This window comes from Bacillus rossius, chromosome 1, assembly GCF_032445375.1.
Source record: "Bacillus rossius redtenbacheri isolate Brsri chromosome 1, Brsri_v3, whole genome shotgun sequence".
Taxonomy (NCBI): Eukaryota; Metazoa; Arthropoda; class Insecta; order Phasmatodea; family Bacillidae; genus Bacillus; species Bacillus rossius.
Window position 1 is genome coordinate 23,352,275 of NC_086330.1, and position 27,761 is coordinate 23,380,035.

Below are 27,761 nucleotides of genomic sequence, written 5' to 3' on the forward strand. Positions count from 1 at the left end.
TGTTTTCTCTAATACGGCATCCTGGGAGGCCATAACAGCCCGGGGGGCCCTTTGCCAATGCGTCCCTGCCTGCAGCCACGAGGCCAGCAACCCCGCCCTTGAGATCAAAATTCTTTAAATCTTTTCAATTAGTGTAATTTCCAAAACAGGCAGCGAGGACAGCGTCAATGTAAGTAAATTTACAGTCGCCAACTTGATGCCACAATTCGAATAAATAAATACTCTGAAACAATTGTTAAGCCTTAAGCATCCAATTACCAGGTGCTACCTTTTAATTGGGCACCTGTAATGTATTTTTAGCTTATAATAGAGCAAATTAAGTTAATGTAAGTTTTTGGCGCCGAGTCACAAAGGAGGTAAAACTTTCCCTCCCTTGCGAAGCGACCATGTTCGGCAGTCTCCAACCACTCCGCGCCGGGTCAAGATGTGTGTCGGTGTTTCACCGATCGGTCATTCTGCAGTTATTTCAATACTTTGATGTCGTACCGACCATGGCCGTTAAGCCCGTGCTCCGCACCGCCAGTAGCGTATCCCGTTTTCGGAGCGCGCCCCTTGCCCAGCCGAAATGAGTCAGGCGAGCGCCTCGGGCGTGACCCCAATAGACGTAATGAATCTTAAAGGTACAGAACCCCGGAGGCTCGAACCCATAATTCAATTAAGGGAAAAGCCATTAGTACGAAATTACTAATTACCCGACATGTAATAAGTGCGTCGTAGCCACTCCGGGCGGGTACACCAAGCACGGAGCAGACAACAAACCTCATTAACAGTCACCGCGGCCACTGGCCTTAATTAAAATGCCTGTGACTATGATCAAGTCAGACTAGGAGAAATCCCTCTAAAACAATTCGCAGTGGGACAATATGTTAGTAAATTTACAGTTGTCAACTTGATGTCACAATTTGAATAATTCAATACATTAAAACCATTGTTAAGCCTTATGCACCCAATTACCAGGTGCTACATTTTAATTGGGCACCTGGAACGTGTTTTAACTGGTAATAGAGTAAATTCAATTAATATAAGTTTTTTGACGCCGACTCACAAAGAAGAGAAAGTTTTTTCTTCCTTGCGAGGCGGCCATGTTCGGCAGTCTCAAACCACTCCGCGCCGGGAACAGACGTGTGTCCGTGGGCAGCATTCAAGTTTGTTTCATCGATTATTTTTATTTTGTACGACATCTTCAAATTTCAAATCCTTTTATTAATTCACCGCTGCCCACGTCGACTCGGCGCGTATTTTGCGGAACCGGGCCTATCCCGACCGTCTTCAGTGTGATACCGCGCTACATATCGTATCACGGAACGTACGGTACTGGCCGACTCCAGCGAACGTATTTTTAATTAAGGACGCCGTGCATACGTCTGCCGGCTGTACTCACATAAGTGTTTCTCCGAACTTAGGAGCCCGCTCATCGAGCCCCCCCCCCCCCACCCACCCGTTAACTTTCGGCACTGGCCGTCTCCAGCGAGCATCGACCCACGCCCCACGAGACTTCCGCGGTAACCATTAGTGTCGCGTAGTGTTGTGTTCTTTTTGTGTTAATTGTGTAACTGCTAGACGTCGCCAAGTGTTGGTGAGAGTGTTTTGTAGCGGGACTAAATTAAAGGTAATTCTCACCAACTCGTGTACACTAATTTTCCGTGGTCTCCCATCCTCCACATGGCCGAGCGGCCTTCACAGTCAAGGGAGAGCCGTTCAGGTTAGATTCCAGCCGTGTACCTGGCGGGGCACGCGGGGGCAGACCCAACATCAACGGCCTAGCATACCGCTAGCCTGGCGCCCTTCCGGACAACAGCAGCATCGCGACGCCCGTAGCGCCCGTCAGGTACCCCCCGGACCTTTCACAGAGGTCGGGTGACGGCAACTTAAACCTTTTCTTTTATTTCACAGCTGCTCACATCGACTCGGCGTGTATTTTGCGGACCCGGGCTTATACCGATCGCCTTCATTAGTGGTTCTGCACCACGTCGTGGACCACGCAACGTACAGCACTGGCCGACTCCAGCCAACACGCTTTCGATAAACCGCCGCGCATACGCCTGCCGGCTGCAACCACAATTAAGTGTAATTTAAGGCCACACTAACTGAGCCACGCTAAGACTTTCGGCACTGGCCGTCTCCAGAACACTCGCAACCGCGTCCCGCGAGACTGCCATGGCGAATTCATAGTGTGATATTAGTGTCGTGTTTTGTTCTGTAAGTAACGTATGTTCATGTAACTGTTTCGCATAGTGTTTGTAGCAGTTAGCCACCGTGTAGAGTACGCATCGGGAGTACCGCGTACCCATGTGTACCACCAGAGGAGTCTGTTAATTAAACGTAATTCAACAGAACCAGGGTCGCTTACAATTATTTCGCACCACCCCGTCCTCCACACAGCCGAGTGGCCTCAGAGGATTTCTGGGTAGACTTCAAGCCGCGTACCTGGCGGGGCACGCGGGGGCAGAGTACCCACGACCCACTATCAACGGCCTAGTGTCTCACTAGCCTGGCGCCCCCCGGACAACAGCAGCACCGCGATGCCCGTAGCGCCCATCAGGTACTTCCCGGGCCCTCTACAGAGGCCGGGTGATGGCAGTCCATTGTTGTTATTCTATTATTCCTTCTCGTGTGCACTTCAAGTGTTATAAAACACACGAAGTGCAATGATTAGAACGACCCCATGGCTGATATATCGAATGACATCAGTATGCTCATTCATATGTAACATTCTGCCATAATTAAAATGTAAAATGTATTGTAATACATATTATACCATATTATTTCTTTGATTGAATTAATATTGTTTTCAGTGTGATCAATTCAAAATAACATATTATATTTTTTTCAGTGTCGTGCTCAGGTAGAAACAGGCCTCCGTGAAACATAATGTGTATGAGACTGTGTTGTAATGAGTCTAAATAAATCCCTGTAAGGCTACTGAACACCATAAAGTTTAAACATCAATCAATACTTTAATGAGGTGATGAGGATTCGATTTGAGTATGAATAGGGCAAAATCATGCCGAAATACTACAACAATGAAGCATAGAGAAAAAACCGAGAATACATTATTTTGAATATGCAAAAGCAAAGGAATAAGGCAATTTAAAAATTATTATGTCATCCCAAGTGCTCCATTCGATCACACAGGCCATTATGCATGTATGTCTGTTCAATTTTTTTCCCTAGCCTAAGTTATTCTAAGTGTGTAAGGGGAGTGTCCAGGTTAGGGGAGGACCTAAGTGTGTCTCAGGCCGAAGCCTATTCACTCTACCATGCGGGTTTTTAAACATGCAGGACAAGGGCGCGTGCATCATGTGCTAATTGGGGTTTACTGGCCAGCCATGGCTGCGATTGGCGCCATGGCTGACACCCCATTGAAAGTCTAGCTTAAAAGCTAACTAATGTGACCCAGGTAAAACCTGCATAGACACAGGGAAAACCCTGGGCCGGGTCATGCAGGGATCAAATATGCATTAAGCAAGCAGGTAACTACTGGACAAGAGGGAAGCAGGTCCAAGTAAGAAGAGTTGGGCGGGGCTAAAAACCAACCATGCAGGGGTTGGGTGCTTGGGCCTTGCAGCCCACATTGTTGTAGTTGGGCACTTCTGGGTTATTATTAGCCAGGGTGTAATCATGGTGCTGTGCTCAGGATAAAACCATAATTATTAATAATAAATGTCCGGTGGAAGCGTCAGGCTAATTATCTAAAAGGACTTGCCAGAGGGGCACAGCCCACTTACAAACACAATTTAAAATTAACCTCCCTGACAGAAGGAAAGGTTACGTGGATTGTGGTTTCAAGTAGCAGCAAATGAAAACAATCGTATGGTTTGGTTTCATTAGAGGCTTTTACTGTTGATTAGTAGTTTAGTATCTTTTCATTGCTGGTTTCTTACATTTGAAAATATCTTACGCCATTACAGCCCTTACAAACAAAACTGGTAACAATGTCAGATTCTTATTTTTGATACATTACATTGAGTACACTAACGAATAAAATATTAAAAAAGGGAGGGGGGTTGGGGGGGGGGGAGGAACACAATTTCATGCTATACTAAGTTCAGCTGTTTAGGAACATTGAGCTCGCAGGCTCATAAAACAAATATATGTGTTTAAAATACAATATTTTATAATAATAAGGAAAACGTCCTAAAACTGGCGGAGTTATAAAGCTGTTCTTCACTTATTTTTGAGGGGTGCCGAAAGATGGGGGGAGACTCCGTTATAGAGGCTCACGAGTTACATTTTGAGGTGCAAAATGTGGCGCCGGAACTGGGCCGCCATCTTGAACTGGTCTGGGGTCCTTGAAGCACTCTGGAATTCTTGAGTACTCTGGGATTCTGGAACCCTCTGGGATTCTGGAACCCTGCCTATAACCAATAATCCACCTGGATTAGCTTGGTTAGCAGGCGGTTTATGCCGGGCGAAGTTAAGCCCCAAAAAAGGCAACCTAACAGGTTTGTGTGGGACGAAGTGCAGCTTACCTTAGCTGGCAGGGTGAAGTAGATAGTGGCTGTCCCTGGGGGTGATCCGGGGAAGCGCGTCGCGGGAGTTCGCGGTAGACATAGAAGAAATAATTATGCCGAAAACCAAAAAAAAAAACTAAAGTTAAACTTAACTATTTGGGCAGCTACGAAGGAAACTAAAAAAAGCTAGGCGACATGGCCTGGCTCAGAAAGCAACTACATTATTGCCGAAAGCGGATCACGATAGCTGCTGGTCGTTACTGCGACCTGTTGCGAAGATGCGTGCTGGACGAGAGCTGCCCTCAAAATCTCTGCAATGGCGCCGGGACGCTAACTTAAAATTAATTCCGGTCGTCTGTTCCTCTGGAGGAGGGGATCGGGAAACCCGAAGTGCTCCGAAGGGCTCCGAAAGAAAAAAAAGGCTCCGGCGACCTATCGACTGAGTGTGAGGTCGACTGTTTCTCCTGGTGGGGATAGGGGATAGCTGGTTCGTCCTTTCGCCGCTAGATGGCGTGGGCATGCAGATCGGAGTCTCGCAGAGACCATCGCGGCACTTGGTGGCCGCCATTTTGCAAGTGGGGGGGATTTTGGCCTTGAGGTTGGTCACTGCCCCGGCTGGCCGATGACCGCTGTGGACCAGGGAGGGGTGGGGGGTATGTCCGGTGAATGACCTGCCCTGGGAGACTTCGCCGGCCAGGCTTCGGGACGTGCGGCGGAGCTTGAAAAAAGGACACCAAAACGTGTTAGAGACCGCAAACTTCAGCACACCTCCGAGAAGGGGTGGGGGTGACCATGGGAAGCTTAGGGTGGCTACTTTCGTCACGCGTAGCGCTAAACTCGTGACGAGACGCGACGGCCAGTGGATACCGTTACTGATGATAGCCCTGTAGTCGGCTAGACCCAGCAAATTTGGTGGGAAACGGCGGTGAGAGCACAATACTGCTCAACAAGCTAACCTGCCGGTACACTCGACCGAACAAGTTTGGATGGGGGCGAAAGCAGCGGGCGAAGGAGGAAAATTGAAGTTATAAAAAAATTTAATATTTTGTAAAACTAAGAAAATAAAAAAAATCGTGCCTAAAGTAGCACTGATTCGGCACAAGGGGCACATGTGCCCCAGGGGCGAGCGACTTCATCACTCATAAGTCCAGCCCAGCTGCCCAGGCAGCCACCTGTAAAAAAGAATGGGGCTGCTGCAAATATTCCCTACCCCTAGTGCCGGAGCCGCGGCTAGGCTAGCCGGACAGCCTCGGTTCTAGCAATATTTACAGCAGCGAAGGCGGCAGAGCAAGCTCCACAAGCGGGTAAACCCACTGATTCGCCGGCAGTTAGGCCTGGCGCGATGGCCGAGTGCACAAGTGCTCTCGATGGTGGACAGACGAGCCAGTAAACCGGCTCGAACTGCGGGCGCACGGGGTGCCAGGCAGCCTGGCGATGCGCTATCTTCATCTTCCTTCTTCCAGTCACAGCCGATGACCTTTCAACTTCAGGCTCCGCAGCAGCCCTACAACTGGCCCGAACTCACCGACAGCGCACATTAATCATTACAATGTTCTACGTAATTCGTTAAGTTAACTTGTGCGCGGATTGTTTCAGGACTTGCGTCTGTACTTACTTAATACAGACACCTTCCATTAGATCCCCACCAAACTACAGTATTAGGGGATAAGTGCATAAACATTCATTTGCAATCAAAACAGTCTGAAGACTTTCGGGACCCTTTCCCCCTTCTTTTCTGACCCATGTGGTATTAATACTAATTTTGTGCCATGCACCATTATGATAGTAATGCTTATTATGTAATCATCATCTACATTGGAGTGGCTTTAGTGTTAGTATTTCAGCTCCACGTTAATTGGGTTCTTTGTTTTGTATAGGTGTGTTGCCGAAGAGAACGTCATCGCGTTAGTCGTATTCGTAGTGTAACATAAGCGTGCCTATGCCATGACGAGCCCTGGCATCAGGCATAGAACAAGTCCTGCCACACGTAGTGCCATGTACAGTGACTCCATGTCAATTAAAGCCATCATATAATAAATGGTTTTATATTGTTTTCGTAAGTGACATGCCAAAAATTAAACCAGTGACTCCGGTGGCTGCAACAGCAAGAGGGACCTCTGTCGATTACCCCTGCTCCCTGTCAGCCACATGGTAACATCGCGCTCTGAGTCGAGTCCCAGATCAACCTGTGATCTGGCCCGCAGGGCTCATAATTTAGGCTAATTGGCGCCCTTAGCGAACATCCGACACTCCTCTTCAACACCATATAGCAGGGAATTGCAGGACAACCTATAAATCGTTCGACCAAGTTAGAATACAATCGGGTCTGCAAGTATGGCGAAATATCAACATCCCTAATTATAAGTATTAAAGGGAAAAATACTCCAAATTAATAAGCAGAACATTTAGAAATAATATTATGACGAAAAATAAATTTGGAAGTTGGCATCCGAGGTATAAGTTTAACAAAGTTAAACAATATGAAGGAGAATAACAGAAATTATATGGTTTTTGTCACCTGATACTTGAATACACAAAAGAAAAATATGTTCTTACAAAGTAGGCATGATTGACAGCACGACACCACACACACACACACACACTCTCTCTCTCTCTCTCTCTCTCTCTCTCTCTCTCTGTCTCTGTTATGGGAACTGGGCCCTGTGATGCACATAGCTTCTATGGGAACTGAGGGAAAGTGACAAGCCAAAGAGAAAGGAACAGAATAGAGAACAATGGGTAACCTCCAAACTTCAAACTGGCTGAGTCTGTAGCCAATGCTTCTGGTGCAAAATAATTTTTTTTTTTGTAAAATTAAACTTTTTACCAATGGTATTATATTTCATATTAATCCAAAGTTTATTATGTGTGCAGTACCTTCTTCAGGACCACTGAGAGAAATCATGGGGCTGTGGGCAAATAATTTTCAAACACCAAAATAAAATAAAAATCTAAAGACTGTAAACATTAATGTAGCCATAACGCCAAACATGATATATGTATGTTGCATTACTTCTATGGTTTCCCATGAATTGTTTTGATAATATATTTGCAATTTTCGTCTTATCAGAGTAAATGCAAGAAGTAACAGAATTTTAAACTCAGCCGGGTGCCTCCTAAAGCTGTGACCACGGGCATATTGCTGCCCCCAACCCCCTCGTCAACAAAACTTTCATTGCACTTCCTTCTCGACCTTCCTTTCCTTCTATCAAAATGTTCGCGCTTACCTTTCATGTCCTTCACAAGGCACTTACAGATGTAATGATTAATTGCAATCAGCTAAGGGATTCATTAATTGTTTTTGCTGCTTGGAAGGTATTCTGCATGTTTTAGAAATGTTGGGTAGATATTAGCTGAATGCAAGACTGATAGAAATTGTAGTCAATGCAGGTTTAAAAGATAGAGATAACAGTTCAGCCTGTAAGAGTGTTGGAAACCAGTCTGTGCATATATGTAAATATAATGTAATTTTGTTTTTCTTGGTTGGAGCGCCAATCAGCTTCAGTGCGAGTTTTTGGTTCTAAAACAGTGTAAGTCGTGGATGAGAGCAGTGTTTTAAATTTTAAGCTTAGTTTTCGTCATATATGTCGCAAAGCTGTTAACAGTAGGGGAGAGCGGGGAAATGGCCCGCACTTAATTTAATTCGTCAAATACAAATATAAAAAGTAGATATCTTCGGTCGGTGAAGTCGATTATGTTTACTATACGCCTTTCGTTACATGTTCGTTTCATAATCATTAGCCACATGACACATCAGATAAAACAATACATCAAAAGATAGAAGTCGACACTGCGGGCCGTTGCCCACCCCTGCGGGGTAATGGCGCTTATGTGGTTTCCCCATATAAAATACACACAATTGCAAATTAATTAATATTTCAATACTAAAATTTTCTGGAATTTATTCAAGTTTGAAGGGTAGTTAAAATGGAAACCAATGTGCCAAAATAATAAGTTCTGCCAACCCGATTCATTATATTTTAGAGGGGTGAATCCAGCGAGTTAAACAAACAAAAAATTAAAAATTTTAGAAAAAATGTAAATAATTGAACAAAATCATATTTTAACATAACCATGTTAATATATCATCGCGTAAAATAAAATAAAAATATTTTTGGCAAAATTTTTACAAGCATCATACATAAAAATAAAAATGGCAAAAAAAAAGTTCTAAAAGTACATTAGCTAACAACATTCTTTTTCTTTTTACTTTTGCTTCAAATCAATAGTTCACAACTACTTTACAAAAATTATGTGCCATGAAACCAAATACAGAGTTATTAGACTTAATTAAAATAAGAATGGGGTAATGCCCCGCGCAGTGCGGGCTGTTACCCCGTCGTCAACCATTTTGCCGTACAGATTAATAGTACATACTTGTGTAAGCGATTCTGGTCTCAAAAGATACGCTACTGTTCAAAGATATTTGAAAAAAAATATTTATCAACCAAAACATCTATTTTTTTTTCTAACTACGTAGCATGGAAGTGTTGAGAAACATTAAATTACATACATTGGTTTTCCTTTAAACGCACCCCACTCGAACACCAGTCAACGTAGCGACATGAAACAAACTTCCAAGAAGTCCTCTCCGCTCTCCCTAGAGCACAGCACTATGTCCATTTGCCGCAAATTGTTTGTGATTAGGAAAACGTGGTGCGGGCCATTACCTCACTGCGGGGCATTACCCTACCCTCCCCTACTTATAATGTTTATTACATTTTCGCCCCCACATTTAACAGAACATATAGTCATTGCTGATAAATCATCTGAGCTGTATAACTGGCCCACAGTATATTTCACACTGAATTAGAGCCCTTTGCTGGTGGAATAGCTGTAATTGAAAAAGAAATTGGTGTGTTTATTTATATACGCACGTTAGAAGTTATGCTAACTTGACACAGGTGCGGATCCAAGGGGGGGCGATAGGGGCGATCGCCCCCCCCCCTTCACCCAGGGAAGAAAAATCGATGATGTAGCCAAATACATAAGGACCCGTGCAATGTCTTACATGAAACCGAAATATTGATAGCTGTGTGCCACATTGACACAGAATAACTTCACTCTGGGCATGTTTCCTTCATCCTTCAACTTTTCAGCTGTCCTGAGCTCAAGGGAAAAGTGTGGCTTGGAATGTTGGAAGGGGGTGGCGGGCGACAAGCTGGGCTTTCCCGTTACTGGAGTGGAGGGTGGAGTGAGGAGAGTTGCAGTGTGACCAACCTCGACAACAATCCCTGGCTTGTATTTTCTGATGTCCAGAAAAGTTCTGCAAATTTTGTCCTTTGTTTATCACGAACAATATAGGTGGCTTCGACAAAACTGTTCAACTAAAAACCATGGTGACTCAGCCTCTCAAGAACTTTACCAAAATCTTAGGAAACGATGGTGTTCTGGAGTCCTACAAAAGAAATGAATACCACATTTTGGCTGTTGAGTCTGGAAAGAAATTCCTCCAGTGTATGGAAAATCCTGAAAAAATGTGGCAAATCAGATCAACAGTCACCGTCTGAAAAAAATTTAAGAAAACTGTTGTAGATTATTACCTATAATTGGCACTATTATCTTTCTCGGAAGGCAAAATATTGCATTCAGAGGACATAGTGATGACGGTTTACTAACAGAGAGTATTACTGCAAATGAAGGTAACTTCCGCGCCCTTCTTCGATACCGTATCCAGTGTGGTGACAATGAACTAAAAGACCATCTACAAACAGCATCATCTAGAGCAACTTTTATCAGCAAAACCATGCAGAATGAGTTGATTGGTAGTTGTGGGGAAGAGATTATTTCACAAATTATCAAACGTGTGCAGGATTACAAATTTTATTGCATCATGTTCGACGAAACTACTGATGCTTCACATGAGTCCCAGTTAACACTTGTTTTGAGGTGTTTACACAAAGATTCAGTGCACGAAGATTTTTTACAATTTTTAAATGTTAGACAATTTGTGAACAGTGAGGACAAGGATCAAGATGAATTATATGAACCAACTGTAAGTGGCAAAGATATTGGACAAGTAGTACTTTCTGCTCTAAAGCATCACTGTCTTGACCTAAGCCATTGGTTGGCATATCCGCAGATGGGTGCAGTGTCATGGTGTCAGAAATTCGTGGTGCTGTGGCTGAAGTCAGACGTGAAGCTGTGAATGCTGTTCACTGTCCATGTCACAACCATGCACTTAATTTGGCGATATTAAAATCTTCCAGCGTCCAAGCAGTTCGAAATACTATTGCAACAATGAAAACGATAATCTCGTTCTTCACTGCATCATCAAAACGCTCAGCTTTACTCAAGAAAGTTTTATGTCACCAACTCTCTGGACTGTGTGAAACTTGTTGGATCGAAAGACACGATGGCATTTTGCAGTTCCGAACATCTTTTCTGAAAGTAGCTCAGGCTTTAGAGTGTGTCGAATCTTGGAAAGATGCTGAAAGTGCTGCAAAAGCAAAGACTTTTTTGACTGCACTTTGTGAGAGTGAATTTATTGTCACAGTCATCTGCTTATCTGATATGCTGGGAGACACTCTTCCTTTGAGTAGACTATATCAGAAGACTTCCATAGACCTTAAGGTTGCCCAAGATATTCTGGAAGATACTCTTTCTGTTATAAATACAAAACGTACACAGTGCGAAGAGCTATTTTCTCGACTTTTCAACGAAGCTGATGGTCTTGCTCAGGAGCTTGGTGTAGATTTAACTTGTGAAAATGGAAACACACAGACAAAATTACCCATCAACGAACCCTGTTGAATATTTCCGAAGAGCTGTATTCATTCCCATTCTGGAGGACATTGTCGAAGATTTAAAACATCGGTTTTCGGAAGAAACGCAACAGCTTCACAGCCTGTCAGCTTTGTTACCAACTTCCTCTTCTAGTCAAGTAAATGTCAAAAACATTTCTACAAAGTATGGCTCTCTCATTGGAGTGAATGGGCTAGAATATGTGGAAAGACAACTTAATGCCGAGGTTCGATCATGGGAGGTGAAGTGGACCCGTAAGAAAGAAATTAACAATACAATACCCTCCACAGCTCTTGATGTTCTCGCTTCGTGTGACGAGGAGCTGTATCCAGGCATCTACATTCTCCTGAAAATCTGTCACCTTACCCGTAAGTGTCGCTTCGGCAGAGAGAACATTTTCGACATTGAGAAGACTTAAGACGTGGTTGAGATCTACCACAAAGGAAGACAGACTAACCGGACTTGCATTATTGCATATCCATAATGGCTGCGAGATTGATAAAGAAAAAGTCATTCATCGCTTTGCAAGCAAGAGAACCTACAGGGTGGAATTCATTTTATGATGGAGAAAAACCGGTTTTTTGCAACTTCTAGTTATGCACAATGATTATATGTACAAGACATTTTAATTTTAGTTATTACTACAAATGGTATGCCCATTCTTTAATTATTGTATTTTATTTATTATTTTCTGATAACTTTATCGTTTACCAAAACTAATTTTCTGTGAAAATTTTTACTGATTATACCAAAAGTGTATTTGACATTTTAAGCACAAAATTGCTATGAAAAAAACACCATTTTGCATGCGAAAATCTATAATTTTTCCGTGGGGTGGACCCCCGGACTCTCCCATTTTAAATACTTTTGAAACCTACATTCGCCCCCTCTGACATCAAACGCTGGATCCGCCCCTGACTTGACATAATAAAAAAACAACTTTAATCTTGCTTGCAAATAATTTAAAAAATAAAAAATAAAATTGATGGAGATATATTGTAAATATGGTTGGTGAAGTATAAATATAGTCAAATTAAAAATTTAAATAAATATTCAGTATTCACATAAACACAAGTATAAAATTACTTAATTTAGTAAAATAATCGCGGTAATTTTCAATTTAAAATGAAAAACCATAATAATTTTTAATGTTTATTCTATTAATTTTAATTATTTATTATATAATAATGTAGTCATTTATAAAGCAGATAATTTAAACGTAAGGGAACATGGTATCATTTAAATAAATACACTTAATTGTATTATAAACACATTTTCTCTCACGAATATTCACAATAAATAAATAATATTAATTATATGGACCAGTATTCAATATCAATCACTGGATGATTTTATTAAAATGTTACTTTCTTCATTCCTGTCAATTATTGTTGCATGCTGCACATCATCGTAATAATTTATTCTAATAATTTTTTATGACGCGCCCAAAGAAGTATAAACCTATCCTCACTTGAAAATACAGTTGAAAAATTTTACAAACACAATATATATTACTCATATTCTCTATAAATAAGTGTTTCTAAGGATATGACTAGCGTTCAATATAATATATAAGATTTAAAAGCACATAAATAAATTTTATCTGTATGTATCCCTTTTTTTATCCTGTGAAAATTTCGTTTCGTGGTGCGCGCGCATCGTAAAAATTGACTCTTTTTTTTATTTATTTTTTTCATAATGCACATACAAAAAAATATTTCTATTGGACTAGGTACTGATAACTGTTACAGGACCATCAAGCATATTTTAGAATAAAGAAGACAACTTATTCGGAATTACAAATACAAGCATTGATATGCTATATGGCTAGATTACAGAATAACACCAGTAATCATTGGTTCGTGATCTGTTTCGGGCTTGGGCTTTTAACTGTTTCAGGATTTCTTGGTTCCTCTAATCTCCAATAGTTTCGGAAGATAATGTTAAAATAATAAACTAACGTTTTCTTTCTAATTGGTATCTTACAAAGCTGAGTTATTATTGTCTTTCATCCCCCCCCCCCCCTCTTTTTTTAAACACTCACTCTCTGTCATGATGTCTATAATTTATCAGCACCTATTCAGGAAGCACATGGATTTTAACACCATTATAATCTTAGAGACCCTATTATCTCACGCATTTCTATGTAAAATTATGTGGCATTAAATATAATTTTTAAATATTACTAATTTTCAAAAAATGTATTTCCAGAACAAATTTGTTTCCATTATTCATAAGTTATTAATTATTACTGAGTAAAAATGAAACTTTTGACACAATATTGTTTCTATTCAACATAGTAATTAAATATATCGAAAAAATATCACTGCCAGTTTTCCTTTTAACCATTATTTATTTTGCAAAAGCTACCTAATAAAAATTGATATTAGTAGGTACAAGATAATGTCTCAGTTCAAATTACTACTTGGTGTAGACATGTTGTCAGCTGCAATTACACGTTAACTTTGCTAGAGTCTCGGCATAACGACTTCACAACAATTGATGCGATCTGTCGAAAGATTTGAAGGTGTTAGTATATCGATCGTAGCTTAGATATAATCTGACCCAGTGGCTACCTCGCTCTTATAAAGTGCACAACCAGCTATAAACCCCCCCGTACAACTTGGAATGCCAGTTCAAGTTTCACATCTGAGCCGGCCCCCAACGAATTAACATGAAAGTCTTGAGACTGGCCTTGTTTGTCGGATTGTATAACTCTGGAGCTCTGACTCACGATGGGTTTGCCAACAACTTTGATCCGGAGCTGTACTGTGGCGTTATACACGCCGTGCGAGATCATTTCAATCGAGGCGGTGGTGTTGTTTCTTTTTTGCAGTCGAGCAGTGTGAACGTAACTGGTAAGCAGTACCTGCTGGCTTGTTTTTTTTTTTTTTCGTAATTTATATTATATTGTAGAGACATGCAAAATTCGCGGATTCATTTCGTGATAGGCTAGCATCAAAACAACTATACCTTCGTACCGCTTCTGCGATTGGCCCACATTTTATCCGGGGAACTGTGAGCCAATGGGAAACACTAAACCAAGAAAGTGCCGAATTACGGTCAGTCTAGTTGAGACGTCTCACGCGTCAGCAGACAATGAACAGGTGTCATTTCCGCGAGTATTTAAAATGACTGTGGAGTTTATCCTAGAGGTCAATGAATCCGCGAATTTTGCAGGTATCTAGTTATATGTTTAGGAAAGGTGAATGGTGACAATGAAGCTGGTGAATGTCATTCAAACACGCCACATTCTGGCAATGAGTTCTAGTGAAATGAGCAAGATGCTCGTTGAGGTATTGTTGGGGTAACTGCTCTCTTTGATGTGGGCCGCAGCGCCGCCAATGCGAAGGAGTGGAGCGTCTCCTGTTTCTAATTCGCCCTCGTGCACAAGAGGTTTTCTCCAATCCCAAATGCAGATCTGTAATGTTGTGCCGGTCAGTGCTGCCAACACCCACTTCACATTGACACGTCTTTGCGCATTATCAAACATTTCTATACAGGTTTTACTACAAACAATGATAGTAATGATACATTTCGTTTATTTCACTTCGTCACTACACTGAGAGAAATAACACTAAATTTAAATAATTTCAACGAAGAATTAAACTCAAATAAACGAAGAATTCTTTTTAATTTCAAATACCTGAATTATTGTAGAAACTGCAACGTATTTTCACTTCCCCGATGTATATTTCGTCCTAAATAAAGGTAAACACACAAGTGGACAAGGAAAAGGGTGGAGGAGGGTTTCTTCCAGTAAACTTTACCCATTTTTCAATGTTTTGCTTATATAACAAGAAAATTTATTTGGATCTATGTACAAAATAAGTTAATTCGTTGTCCGTAAAGTTACGAAGATCCCTAAATAATTTGTAACCAGAGTTTTAGGTGAAAAATTTCATCAGTGAACTCACCTTGCATATAAATTAACAAACACTAGGTACTAATGTGAACACAAAAAGATTTTATAGGAAAGAGCTTCTATGTTCAGTTCTTGAAAAATGTTTTTTCTTATCTTAGATTAGGATGCTATGTTGGAAAGAGCACTTTAGTTTTTCCTATGTAAATTTACAGCTTGAAAGACAGCACTCTTGATTTGCAAAATAGATAGCAGCAATAATTGGTATTTCATGTAGGTACACATACTGCCTTGAGAATAAATGGACCACAGCAATAAAAATTCAATAGTAACGGTACTGGTATTGATTTTCTGTGTCAATTAGTAAATTGCAGCTTCTTGTGTGTGCGCGATCTCCTCAGTATAGCCTTAGGCCTACTCAATGCATCAGTCATGGTTATAGCCTGATAATTATGTACGAGTATGTTACCTCTGCATGTACTAAATTTGAATTATTAATAGGCTGTGTCCCTTCGGGCACAATAAGACTCGTTTTTCTTCTTGTGGTTTCTGTTATCTCAGGAATTTTATTTTAGATAACTACGAATCAGTTATTTAGTTATTTATTAAGCTCCAACCAACATGAATGATTCAAAACAGTCTAACAGTATACAAATGCTTAGACAAACAACATAAATATAGCAGGAAAAGGGGGAAGCAAAACAAATGTGAATGTCAGAAGCTGATATCCAAGCATCAGCATCAACATATTTAAAAAAAAAAAAAAAAAAAAAAAAAGGGTGCGTGTACTTATGTACACGCGTGAGAAGTTATACTTCTTCGGCATCATTTAAAAATAGTTTTTAATTGCATGCAAATAATTAATTACAATAAAAGGGCTGGAAAAACAGCCAACACAGTCCAGTGTAAGCACTCCCTCTTACACACACCAGTCGTGTCCAACTGGATTAGGGATGATAGATTTGGTTCATCTTCTTTTGACAACAAAAATGCCTGCATTGCTCTGTAAGTGCACCTACCCCTAATGGGGGTAGCTTATCCCCAAGGCCGTGAACACTGGCCCCCATAATTATGCAAGTAATGTAGTTAAGGAGTGAGTATGATAAACTTGGAGTAGTATATAAATGTTCATCCTGCGTCTAGAGTCGTAGTGAGGATTGAGGATGGGGTCAAAGATCGACTGCCATCTTTGATTGTGACATAAAGGATGCCATTTTGTATAAATAATGAAATTTAATATGCCGATGAGAACCATAACAACACTGGTGGGTAATGGAACATCGACATAACATGCATGAGACAGAGTGATGCTGGCGCACTCTAGGAACAAACAGCAGAAACCAAGATAACGTTATCCAAGATGGCGGCCTCCAGCATACGAAAACAAGATGGTGTCAACGGCATTAGAATTATAAAAAAAGTGGCTGTGATGTCATTCAAGATAACGGCCTCCAGCCGACGAAAACAATATGGTGGCAGTGATGTCATAATTCAATATTGTGACCTCCAGTAGATGAAAACAATATGGCGTCATCGAAGATTGCGGATGTGGTCAAGGTCAAGGTCATACAATATGGCCGACGTGACGTCACAATCCAGGGTTTTATGCTTCGACCATACACACTAACATCTGACATCCACATCGCTGGCTCGGTTGTTATGACTATTTAATAAAATGTTCAAATTTAAGTCTAATTATCTTTAAAAAATGTTGATTACAATCATTAAAAAATGCATATTTATTATTTTCTTCTTTTGGGTTTTAAATTTACAAATAAAGAGCAATTATTTTTATGAGTCAATGAGCTACCAGGAAAATTATTGTTTCTACTTTTTTTTCCACACAAGAAAATGTAACAAAAAAGTAGAATTTTATATCTAGCAAACTAATAAAACCGATTTAAATAATTTGAATTTATAAAGTTGTGTATTGGCACCTATGCACAACGATAGGAAAATATATTACAAACGATTACATAAAATGTTAGTCACAGTTTGAACAGGGTTTCTCATTCATAATTACTTTTCCACGGAGACTCCAGTACCTTATATGAACTTGTATCAATATTCTGCAGAATCTGAGAAGACGCAAGTGTTCATGCTGAGGAAGATTCTATCGGAGAAATTTGTCTCCACTCAGAGCATTTATCTCGATGGTCAGATAGCAGGAAACTTAAAGAGTGGTGCTTCAAGTATTATTGTTCTTCTTCACACTGACTCCCGTCACCTGGAAGCCTGGATAAATAACGTAAGAAAGCATTTCTCATATGTGATTTCACTTTCGTTAAATGAACATATCGCACTACTTCATTTTAGAATTTTAAGTTGCACTATAGTGGTCAGAAATCAAACATTATGAGCATTTGCATCATTGGGAACAGTTTTCTTGTTAAACAGTTAACTTATATATGCAAATAACTGTTTCATATCACGGTTGTTAATATACATATGTAGAGACCGGAAAAATTCGCGGATTCATTTCACGATACGCTAGAATCCAAACAACTGTACCTTTATATTGCTTCTGTGATTGGCTTACAGTTTATCTGAAGGACTTTGAGCCAATGGGAAACCTTCAACCAAAAAAGTATCGAATCGCAAGCGTCCCAGTTGACAGGTCTCACGAGTCAGTAGCCAATGGGCAGGTGGCATTTGCCTGAGTATGTAGAGGTTTGTGGAGTCTATCCTAGAGGTAATCGAAAGAGCGAATTTTTCCAGTCTTTAACATATGGTTACTACTGTTAGCATGTAGCTTATTCTTAGATATATGAAAAATAAATTAAAGAAACAATATTAGATAACGATCATTTGCAAAGAACGTACGTGGTATAGCGCGGGTCAAACGTCTGGTGAGTAGACAACGCGGCGAGGGGGTGAAAGAGGGGGAAGCATGTTGGGGGGGAAAGGAGGGGAAGTAGGGGAAGAGATTACGAATCAGCGGAGCGCGGCCAAGGAAGTTAAAATATCTCCTTGGGGGTGTTATTTTTCTATACCTGTTGTAAGTATGTTGACTATGTAGTGCTTAACGGGATGAACTTATATACACGCAACAACATCATTAAGACGATTTATTTTTTAGGAACAGTTGACATGTAACCGGGGCACGCCGAACCTTTCCTTTTTAATTCAGTAAACCGCCTACTCTTTGTCTTTGCCAGTCCGTTCCGAACAGTGGTGGATACATTAATATTTTCATGAAGAGGGGGAGGGGGTTGAAGAAAAAAATTAATATAATTAAAAAAAAACGTTTACTTACATTGACACTTACACACTGAATATCGGTCTAGAGAAGTAAGCGTAGGTGACTTTGCTTCTCACACTGTCTTCACTGACATTATGCAAAAAAATTTCATAACTTCGGGAGAGGATGGGGCTATGTCACCCAACCCCCTCCCCTCACAGGGGTTTGCCACTGGTACCGAGCAACGCGTTTCCATCAGACTATGGTACCCATGTCGCAAGACTTTTGGCCCGTACTATATTACTTTATTTTATTTTATGATAATGATCTTTTAAGAAGTCCTGCAAAAGAAAAAAAAATCATTAGAAATTTATTATAAATGGAGGGGATGAGATAATCTATTTTAGGAACTTATTAACCTATATGTAACGTATATCTATAACATATATATATCATATATAAACATTTAGTAGTTATTCCTCATGACCATATCAAAAAATCACCCGTTTCACCAGCATGTTTCGAAGAACCTTAATTTTTTATTTTCTCATCTGCTGAATCAGAACGTGTGACATTTCCAATGTAAAAAATTGTCTACTGTAAATATTTAACGTCAATGTTTCTATTATCTTAAGCTTATTTATATCGCATGAGATTTCTAGCTAAAGAAAGATTAAAACCAATTTTGACGTGACAACGTCTAATAAATCGATGAACGCCGGCTGCACGCACGTAAAAGGATGACTCATTGTCCCGTTACGCTCAATGTACGCTTGCGCCGTATCTATCTATCTTCCACTCGATTGGAACAACCATCGATTTGACTTTTTCGAGGCACATTAAACTTGAAACACTCCCATTAGTTTCCTACTTTTCCTATCATCGTCCTATCCTTAAGAGAATTACACAGATTGGAAGAAGTTAAATAGCAAACATGTATAAAAGTTATAGTTAAAATAATCTCTTCGTTCAAGTAATAAACATATTTGAATTCATGAGTGCAAATAAATATTAAATTTATCAATTAAATTGTAGATTTCATTTCACTCCTTCTTTGTATCCATACAAAATAGTGATAATTCAATAAAAATGATTCAGTTTTATTCATAAAAGTATGCAATCATTTCATCAATGTTTTGTTATGACGTTGTCACGTTAAACTATCGTCCGTAAACCGACTTTACAGACAACAAATTATTTTTTTTTTTTAATTTAACTCATAAACGAAACCTGAATTGGCCCACAAGAGATGCGTGAATGTTCCGCAGGACAAGAAGCGGAACAGACGGCGCTCCGTGATCGTGTGGGTGGTGTTCCTCGCGCCGCACCAGAGGGTCGGGGAGGTGTTCCGAAGAGCCCACGTGACGGTGGACATGCTGTGCCTGGTCGTGTCGGCGCGCGGCGGGACGGCTCACCTCGCCGACGTGTACAGGCTGTCCCGGCGCGCGGCTATGGTCGTGACCCCGCTCGGCGCGTGGAGCAGGTCCCAGCACCACAGCCGGTGGCCGAGCGGCCGAGAGATCCACGCCAGGAGGAGAGACCTGCAGGGCGTGCGCATCCGGACCACCGTGCTGGTGAGTGGCCGCTCGTCCCGCCCACCTGGGGACACGTGCGGTGTGCGCATCAGGACCACCGTGCTGGTGAGTGGCCGCTCGTCCCGCCCACCAGGGGACACGTGCGGTGTGCGCATCAGGACCACCGTGCTGGTGATTGGCCGCTCGTCCCGCCCACCCGGGCACACGTGCGGTGTGCGCATCAGAGCCACCGTGCTGGTGAGTGGCCGCTCGTCCCGCCCACCAGGGGACACGTGCGGTGTGCGCATCAGGACCACCGTGCTGGTGAGTGGCCGCTCGTCCCGCCCACCCGGGCACACGTGCGGTGTGCGCATCAGGACCACCGTGCTGGTGAGTGGCCGCTCGTCCCGCCCACCCGGGCACACGTGCGGTGTGCGCATCCGGACCACCGTGCTGGTGAGTGGCCGCTCGTCCCGCCCACCCGGGCACACGTGCGGTGTGCGCATCAGGACCACCGTGCTGGTGAGTGGCCGCTCGTCCCGCCCACCAGGGGACACGTGCGGTGTGCGCATCAGGACCACCGTGCTGGTGATTGGCCTCTCGTCCCGCCCACCCGGGCACACGTGCGGTGTGCGCATCAGAGCCACCGTGCTGGTGAGTGGCCGCTCGTCCCGCCCACCCGGGCACACGTGCGGTGTGCGCATCAGAGCCACCGTGCTGGTGAGTGGCCGCTCGTCCCGCCCACCCGGGGACACGTGCGGTGTGCGCATCAGGACCACCGTGCTGGTGAGTGGCCGCTCGTCCCGCCCACCAGGGGACACGTGCGGTGTGCGCATCAGGACCACCGTGCTGGTGAGTGGCCGCTCGTCCCGCCCACCAGGGGACACGTGCGGTGTGCGCATCAGGACCACCGTGCTGGTGATTGGCCGCTCGTCCCGCCCACCCGGGCACACGTGCGGTGTGCGCATCAGAGCCACCGTGCTGGTGAGTGGCCGCTCGTCCCGCCCACCTGGGGACACGTGCGGTGTGCGCATCAGGACCACCGTGCTGGTGAGTGGCCACTCGTCCCGCCCACCCGGGCACACGTGCGGTGTGCGCATCAGGACCACCATGCTGGTGAGTGGCCGCTCGTCCCGCCCACCAGGGGACACGTGCGGTGTGCGCATCAGGACCACCGTGCTGGTGAGTGGCCGCTCGTCCCGCCCATCCGGGCACACGTGCGGTGTGCGCATCCGGACCACCGTGCTGGTGAGTGGCCGCTCGTCCCGCCCACCCGGGCACACGTGCGGTGTGCGCATCAGGACCACCGTGCTGGTGAGTGGCCGCTCGTCCCGCCCACCCGGGCACACGTGCGGTGTGCGCATCAGGACCACCGTGCTGGTGAGTGGCCGCTCGTCCCGCCCACCAGGGCACACGTGCGGTGTGCGCATCAGAGCCACCGTGCTGGTGAGTGGCCGCTCGTCCCGCCCACCCGGGCACACGTGTGGTGTGCGCATCAGGACCACCGTGCTGGTGAGTGGCCGCTCGTCCCGCCCACCCGGGCACACGTGCGGTGTGCGCATCAGGACCACCGTGCTGGTGAGTGGCCGCTCGTCCCGCCCACCCGGGCACACGTGCGGTGTGCGCATCCGGACCACCGTGCTGGTGAGTGGCCGCTCGTCCCGCCCACCCGGGCACACGTGCGGTGTGCGCATCAGGACCACCGTGCTGGTGAGTGGCCGCTCGTCCCGCCCACCAGGGGACACGTGCGGTGTGCGCATCAGGACCACCGTGCTGGTGAGTGGCCGCTCGTCCCGCCCACCTGGGGACACGTGCGGTGTGCGCATCAGGACCACCGTGCTGGTGAGTGGCCGTTCGTCCCGCCCACCAGGGGACACGTGCGGTGTGCGAATCAGGACCACCGTGCTGGTGAGTGGCCGCTCGTCCCGCCCACCAGGGGACACGTGCGGTGTGCGCATCAGGACCACCGTGCTGGTGAGTGGCCGCTCGTCCCGCCCACCTGGGCACACGTGCGGTGTGCGCATCAGAGCCACCGTGCTGGTGAGTGGCCGCTCGTCCCGCCCACCCGGGCACACGTGCGGTGTGCGATTCAGGACCACCGTGCTGGTGAGTGGCCGCTCGTCCCGCCCACCCGGGCACACGTGCGGTGTGCGCATCAGGACCACCGTGCTGGTGATTGGCCGCTCGTCCCGCCCACCCGGGCACACGTGCGGTGTGCGCATCAGAGCCACCGTGCTGGTGAGTGGCCGCTCGTCCCGCCCACGCGGGCACACGTGCGGTGTGCGCATCCGGACCACCGTGCTGGTGAGTGGCCGCTAGTCCCGCCCACCCGGTCACACGTGCGGTGTGCGCATCAGAGCCACCGTCCTGGTGAGTGGCCGCTCGTCCCGCCCACCCGGGCACACGTGCGGTGTGCGCATCAGGACCACCGTGCTGGTGAGTGGCCGCTCGTCCCGCCCACCCGGGCACACGTGCGGTGTGCGCATCAGAGCCACCATGCTGGTGAGTGGCCGCTAGTCCAGCCCACCCGGGCACACGTGCGGTGTGCACATCAGAGCCACCGTGCTGGTGAGTGGCCGCTCGTCCCGCCCACCCGGGCACACGTGCGGTGTGCGCATCAGAGCCACCGTGCTGGTGAGTGGCCGCTCGTCCCGCCCACCAGGGCACACGTGCGGTGTGCGCATCAGAGCCACCGTGCTGGTGAGTGGCCGCTCGTCCCGCCCACCTGGGCACACATGCGGTGTGCGCATCAGAGCCACCGTGTTGGTGAGTGGCCGCTCGTCCCGCCCACCCGGGCACACGTGCGGTGTGCGCATCAGGACCACCGTCCTGGTGAGTGGCCGCTCGTCCCGCCAACCCGGGCACACGTGCGGTGTGCGCATCAGAGCCACCGTGCTGGTTAGTGGCCGCTCGTCCCGCCCACCCGGGCACATTTGCGGTGTGCGCATCAGAGCCACCCTGCTGGTGAGTGGCCGCTCGTCCCGCCCACCCGGGCACACGTGCGGTGTGCGCATCAGAGCCACCGTGCTGGTGAGTGGCCGCTCGTCCCGCCCACCAGGGCACACGTGCGGTGTGCGCTTCAGAGCCACCGTGCTGGTGAGTGGCCGCTCGTCCCGCCCACCTGGGCACACGTGCGGTGTGCGCATCAGGACCACCGTGCTGGTTAGTGGCCGCTTGTCCCGCCCACCCGGGCACACGTGCGGTGTGCGCATCAGAGCCACCGTGCTGGTGAGAGGCCGCTCGTCCCGCTCATTCGGGCACACGTGCGGTGTGCGCTTCAGAGCCACCGTGCTGGTGAGTGGCCGCTAGTCCCGCCCACCTGGGCACACGTGCGGTGTGCTAATCAGGACCACCGTGCTGGTGAGTGGCCGCTAGTCCCGCCCACCCGGGCACACGTGCGGTGTGCGCATCAGAGCCACCGTGCTGGTGAGTGGCCGCTCGTCCCGCCCACCCGGGCACACGTGCGGTGTGCGCATCAGAGCCACCGTGCTGGTGAGTGGCCGCTCGTCCCGCCCACCCGGGCACACGTGCGGTGTGCGCATCAGAGCCACCCTGCTGGTGAGTGGCCGCTCGTCCCGCCCACCCGGGCACACGTGCGGTGTGCGCATCAGAGCCACCGTGCTGGTGAGTGGCCGCTCGTCCCGCCCACCAGGGCACACGTGCGGTGTGCGCTTCAGAGCCACCGTGCTGGTGAGTGGCCGCTCGTCCCGCCCACCTGGGCACACGTGCGGTGTGCGCATCAGGACCACCGTGCTGGTTAGTGGCCGCTTGTCCTGCCCACCCGGGCACACGTGCGGTGTGCGCATCAGAGCCACCGTGCTGGTGAGTGGCCGCTCGTCCCGCTCATTCGGGCACACGTGCGGTGTGCGCTTCAGAGCCACCGTGCTGGTGAGTGGCCGCTAGTCCCGCCCACCTGGGCACACGTGCGGTGTGCGCATCAGGACCACCGTGCTGGTGAGTGGCCGCTAGTCCCGCCCACCCAGGCACACGTGCGGTGTGCGCATCAGAGCCACCGTGTTGGTGAGTGGCCACTCGTCCCGCCCACCTGGGCACACGTGCGGTGTTTAATTTTCTAATTGAAACTTCTTTTCTGAGGGGGCTACAATTTTAGTGTGTTACGAAAATTTTGATCGCATGAGGGGAATAGTTAGGTACGTGGTGGGGGAACCGTTAGAGCAGGAAAGTATGTCAGCGGCGTCGCCACTTCCATGAATGAGTTAGCGGTCGAATGATGACAAAAATGAGGGGAGGGTGTGTGTGTTTACGTAGCGTAGCATAGTATATGCTAGTTGAGCCGTCGGATGAGGAACCGGCAGGGGAGAGGTACAAATGGCGCAGCAGTGATGCTATGGAACTTTCGTAACACTGCTGGTTTTTGCATCTCCTCCGTGTCCATGTGGAGAAGAGTTATCGGTTTGTACAATTAAGTTTATAAGTATTTTTGCATGTATAGTGTGATTTAGAATGTGAAAAAATACGTATAGACTTAACAAGTTAGCTTTATAAATCTATTTTTGACGTGATAACGTCTTATAAATCTATTAACGCTGGCAGCATGCACGAAAAAGCATGACTAATTGTCACATTCCGCCTGAGCGGAGCGTGCAAGCGAGAGCGCGGAACAAGCGATAGAGAAGCACGATCGGTCTAAGCGTTCGGCTTGTGAGGAATCTATCTCTCTTCTACTCACGTTATTACGTAAAATTATCGTCCGTAAACCGACTTTACAGACAACCCCCTTTTTCATCTCAATTGGGTTCTTTTTATTATGTTTGATATCGCAAGGATGACGTAGAATTATTGTTCTAACATTGTTTTTTTTTGTATATGAACACGGTGATATGAAAAGTAAAAACGTCTTATAGGTTTGTTAGATAGACTTTATTAGTGTTATATGTTTGATTGGAGTGTTTTTATGTTCCTTCTTTTTATTCAGCTGGAGATCGTGTTATAACATCGCGCCTAAAAATAATAAAAAGGTAGAAGAAGATAATAGGTACATATTATCAAAGGCAACGTGGGAATAAACCTCCAAAGGAGGCTAAAAAAAATGTGCAAGTGTACGGATGCGAAAGTACATGACGCTGGAAAAGGTTTTTTTTATTTGAGTTCATACCCACATCCTAGTTATTCTCAATTAGTATCTATTGTTTAATTAAAACATACTAATAATTTATCTTTATCCATACATAATAAGCAAGAATTTTTACTTCTGTCTCGCGTGGACTCCACTCACAATTTTTTTTATGTGTGAAAACTTAGCTCTCGGTTTACGGCTTTTGGTAGGAGTAATTTCGTAGATGGAATGGAAGTCGCAAGGAACGGAAATTTGAAACCACGGTGCTGCTATCTGTGGCGAAGGAAAACTTTATAGTATTACCTGTCAAATGAATTTTAACAATATGGGCAGTATTTTAATAAAAATCATCGTCGAAAATCAGGTTTAAACCAGGGTTTAATATTTTTTTTCGTCTTTTTCGCTTTTATCGGAGCAGTTTCATTATACAGTTTAAAATTTCGGCCTGAAAATCAAATGATTCAATAGTCGACGTAGCTGCTCCGGCAGTGAATTCTAGCGGCGGGTGCGAAAAACTACGTGTGATTCGCGTCCAGAAATGTAGTTGGAAACACAATTTTGTGTATATTTATCACGCTCGGAATTATTTTTAATAATTCTACGTTAAAATTTCGTGTCCGTGTTTCGTATTATATTTTTATTTGCAACACGAGAGCACATGAATTTGCTCGTTACGGAGGTTAGATGTTACACATCTCTAACGAGCACTGAAAGACTAGCTCCTGTTTTTTTTTTTAAATATAATCTCATAGTGGTAAAAATTCACGAAAGTTTTCATATACACGAACACGTGCGTGTCGAAAATAACGTCAGTAAATATCTGGAGAAAATGGATGATTCAACAACAAATGTAAGGGAGGTATAGGAATAAGTTTTCAGTCATATCCCTGAAATATTAAATGCCACCTCTGTTTGTGAGAGAGACACATTTAAGTGGTGTCCGGGAGTTTGGATCGAACCCACGACTGCTAACCACATGAGCTGGTCCACAAACCTTAGGACATCCAGAGCAACATGATGGCAAACCTACCTGAAACTAGACTTTGTAATTTTGTACTCGTTTATGATGTTTAATAGTAGCTGCTGTATTAGATAATATACAAGGACAAATTACAACCAAAATGTTTTTTTTTTCCAGCCCTCTGAAATTTTGTCTGTAACAGTGGAACCAAGAAACGACGATTTCTTTTATTCCCTATGGAAAACGTTAGAAGACAAGCTGAACTTCAGGTAAGCATTAAAAATAAATGCAGGTTTGATCGTTTTGTTACAGATGTCGACTGTCCGTAAACTCGAACTGACGGTAGAATAGGCATACCTATATATATTTATTAATATAGCATATCATATATATTATATGTATTACATATTATATTATAATATAATATAGTAATTAAAACTGCAAACCCAAAATTTTAATGCTGAATGACGGAGATTGGAACGGATTGCAGTGCAGCGATTCGTAACATTTTATTATTCGTCACCTACTGTACTGCTCACATTAGTTTTTTTCCAGTAGATTCCAGTTTTTTTTTTGCAGTTTACATATCAATATTTCATAATATTATAAATTAATGAGTACGGCCTTAGAGAATCTTATTACAACTTGTTCTAAATATAATTCGTACCTCGGAGTTAAAGAACACCATGTCCATTTTTATGAAATGTACAGTTTTCACTCTATGTATTTGTATAGGGCACTCATACGATCATGTCCGAAGTGCAATTTTTTATATAAAGGCTTACAATATTATTTCCAAAAAAAAAGTGTGTACGTGTACTCCACGCGTGACAGAAGTAAAACTTCTACGAAAACAGAGAAGTAGACAAACACAAGCAGCGTTACGAGAATTCCGTAGCATCACTGCTGCGTCATTTCCATTTCTCCCCTGCCGTCTCCACTTCCGGCCTTTACAACTAGCATACAGCATGCTATGATACGTACCTGTTTTCCCATTCGACCGCTAGCGCATGCGTTTGAGTGGCGTCGCCGCTGACGCACTCTCCTCCTCTACCGGTTCCCCCACCACGTACCCAACTGTTCCCCTCATGCGATCGGAATTTTGGTAACGCTCAAAAATTGTAACCCCCTCAGCAAAAAAAAAAAAAAAATCACTTAAAAAATTATGAAAACATTAAACGACTATCTTGAAAACATGAGTTCTGTCTAATAAAGATGTTTTTAGAAACTTTTGTTTAAGGTATATGAAGAAATTCCTACCACTAACGAAAATACCTGGAATATAAATTAAGATGAAACGACTCGAAAACCTGCTCTTCTGAAAAGTTACAATTTTTGAGACATGTCATACACCTCCAATATAACATAAAACTTTTGTAATTTACATTGTTTTTTTTTTTGTATTACCGGTGACAAAATACTGACTTTCAATAGTCCGGCATAGCCGCTGTCCCTATCATGCCGGGTAAAAAATATATTTTACTGTATTCAACGTGGGTGTTGTCTTAAAATAGAAACATACAGCTTAGAAAAACACGACTAAAAACTCATAACTTAGAAACTCACAATATTGAATTTTCAAAGTTATGCATGGTCTAAGTTGCGTTTATCTAAGTTATGACTATTCTAATTTATGAGGTTCGGCGTCGTGTGTTTTTAAGTTATGATAGTTCTAAGTTATGATGATTCTATGTTATGGTTTCAAAGTTACGATGTTTCTAAGTTGTGTGGTTCGGTGTTGTGTGCTTCTAAGTTACGTGTTTCTAAGTTATGACAGTTATAAGTTATGACAGTTCTAAGTTGTGATATTTCTAATTTATTACTTATCTAAGTTGCTTGTTTTGACGTCATGTTTCTAAGTTGTGATCGTCCTAACTTACGACTGTTCTAAGTTAAATGAATTTTTCTCGAGAATTCTAAGTTATGACAGTTCTAAGATGTGTGTTCGTAAGTTATGCGCGGATCTCC

General features: G+C 44.5%; 1 protein-coding gene across 1 annotated transcript in view; it reads left to right on the forward strand.

Moving 5' to 3' along the window:
• LOC134533085 (glutamate receptor-like) overlaps nucleotides 1-27,761 on the forward strand; it is a 56,825-nt gene that overhangs the window by 8,447 nt on the left and 20,617 nt on the right. Inside the window, exons 2-4 of the mRNA XM_063370326.1 lie at nucleotides 17,136-17,308; nucleotides 19,510-19,815; nucleotides 25,971-26,062. Coding sequence (XP_063226396.1) covers nucleotides 17,136-17,308; nucleotides 19,510-19,815; nucleotides 25,971-26,062 — 571 coding nt within the window. The remainder of the gene's footprint in view (nucleotides 1-17,135; nucleotides 17,309-19,509; nucleotides 19,816-25,970; nucleotides 26,063-27,761) is intronic.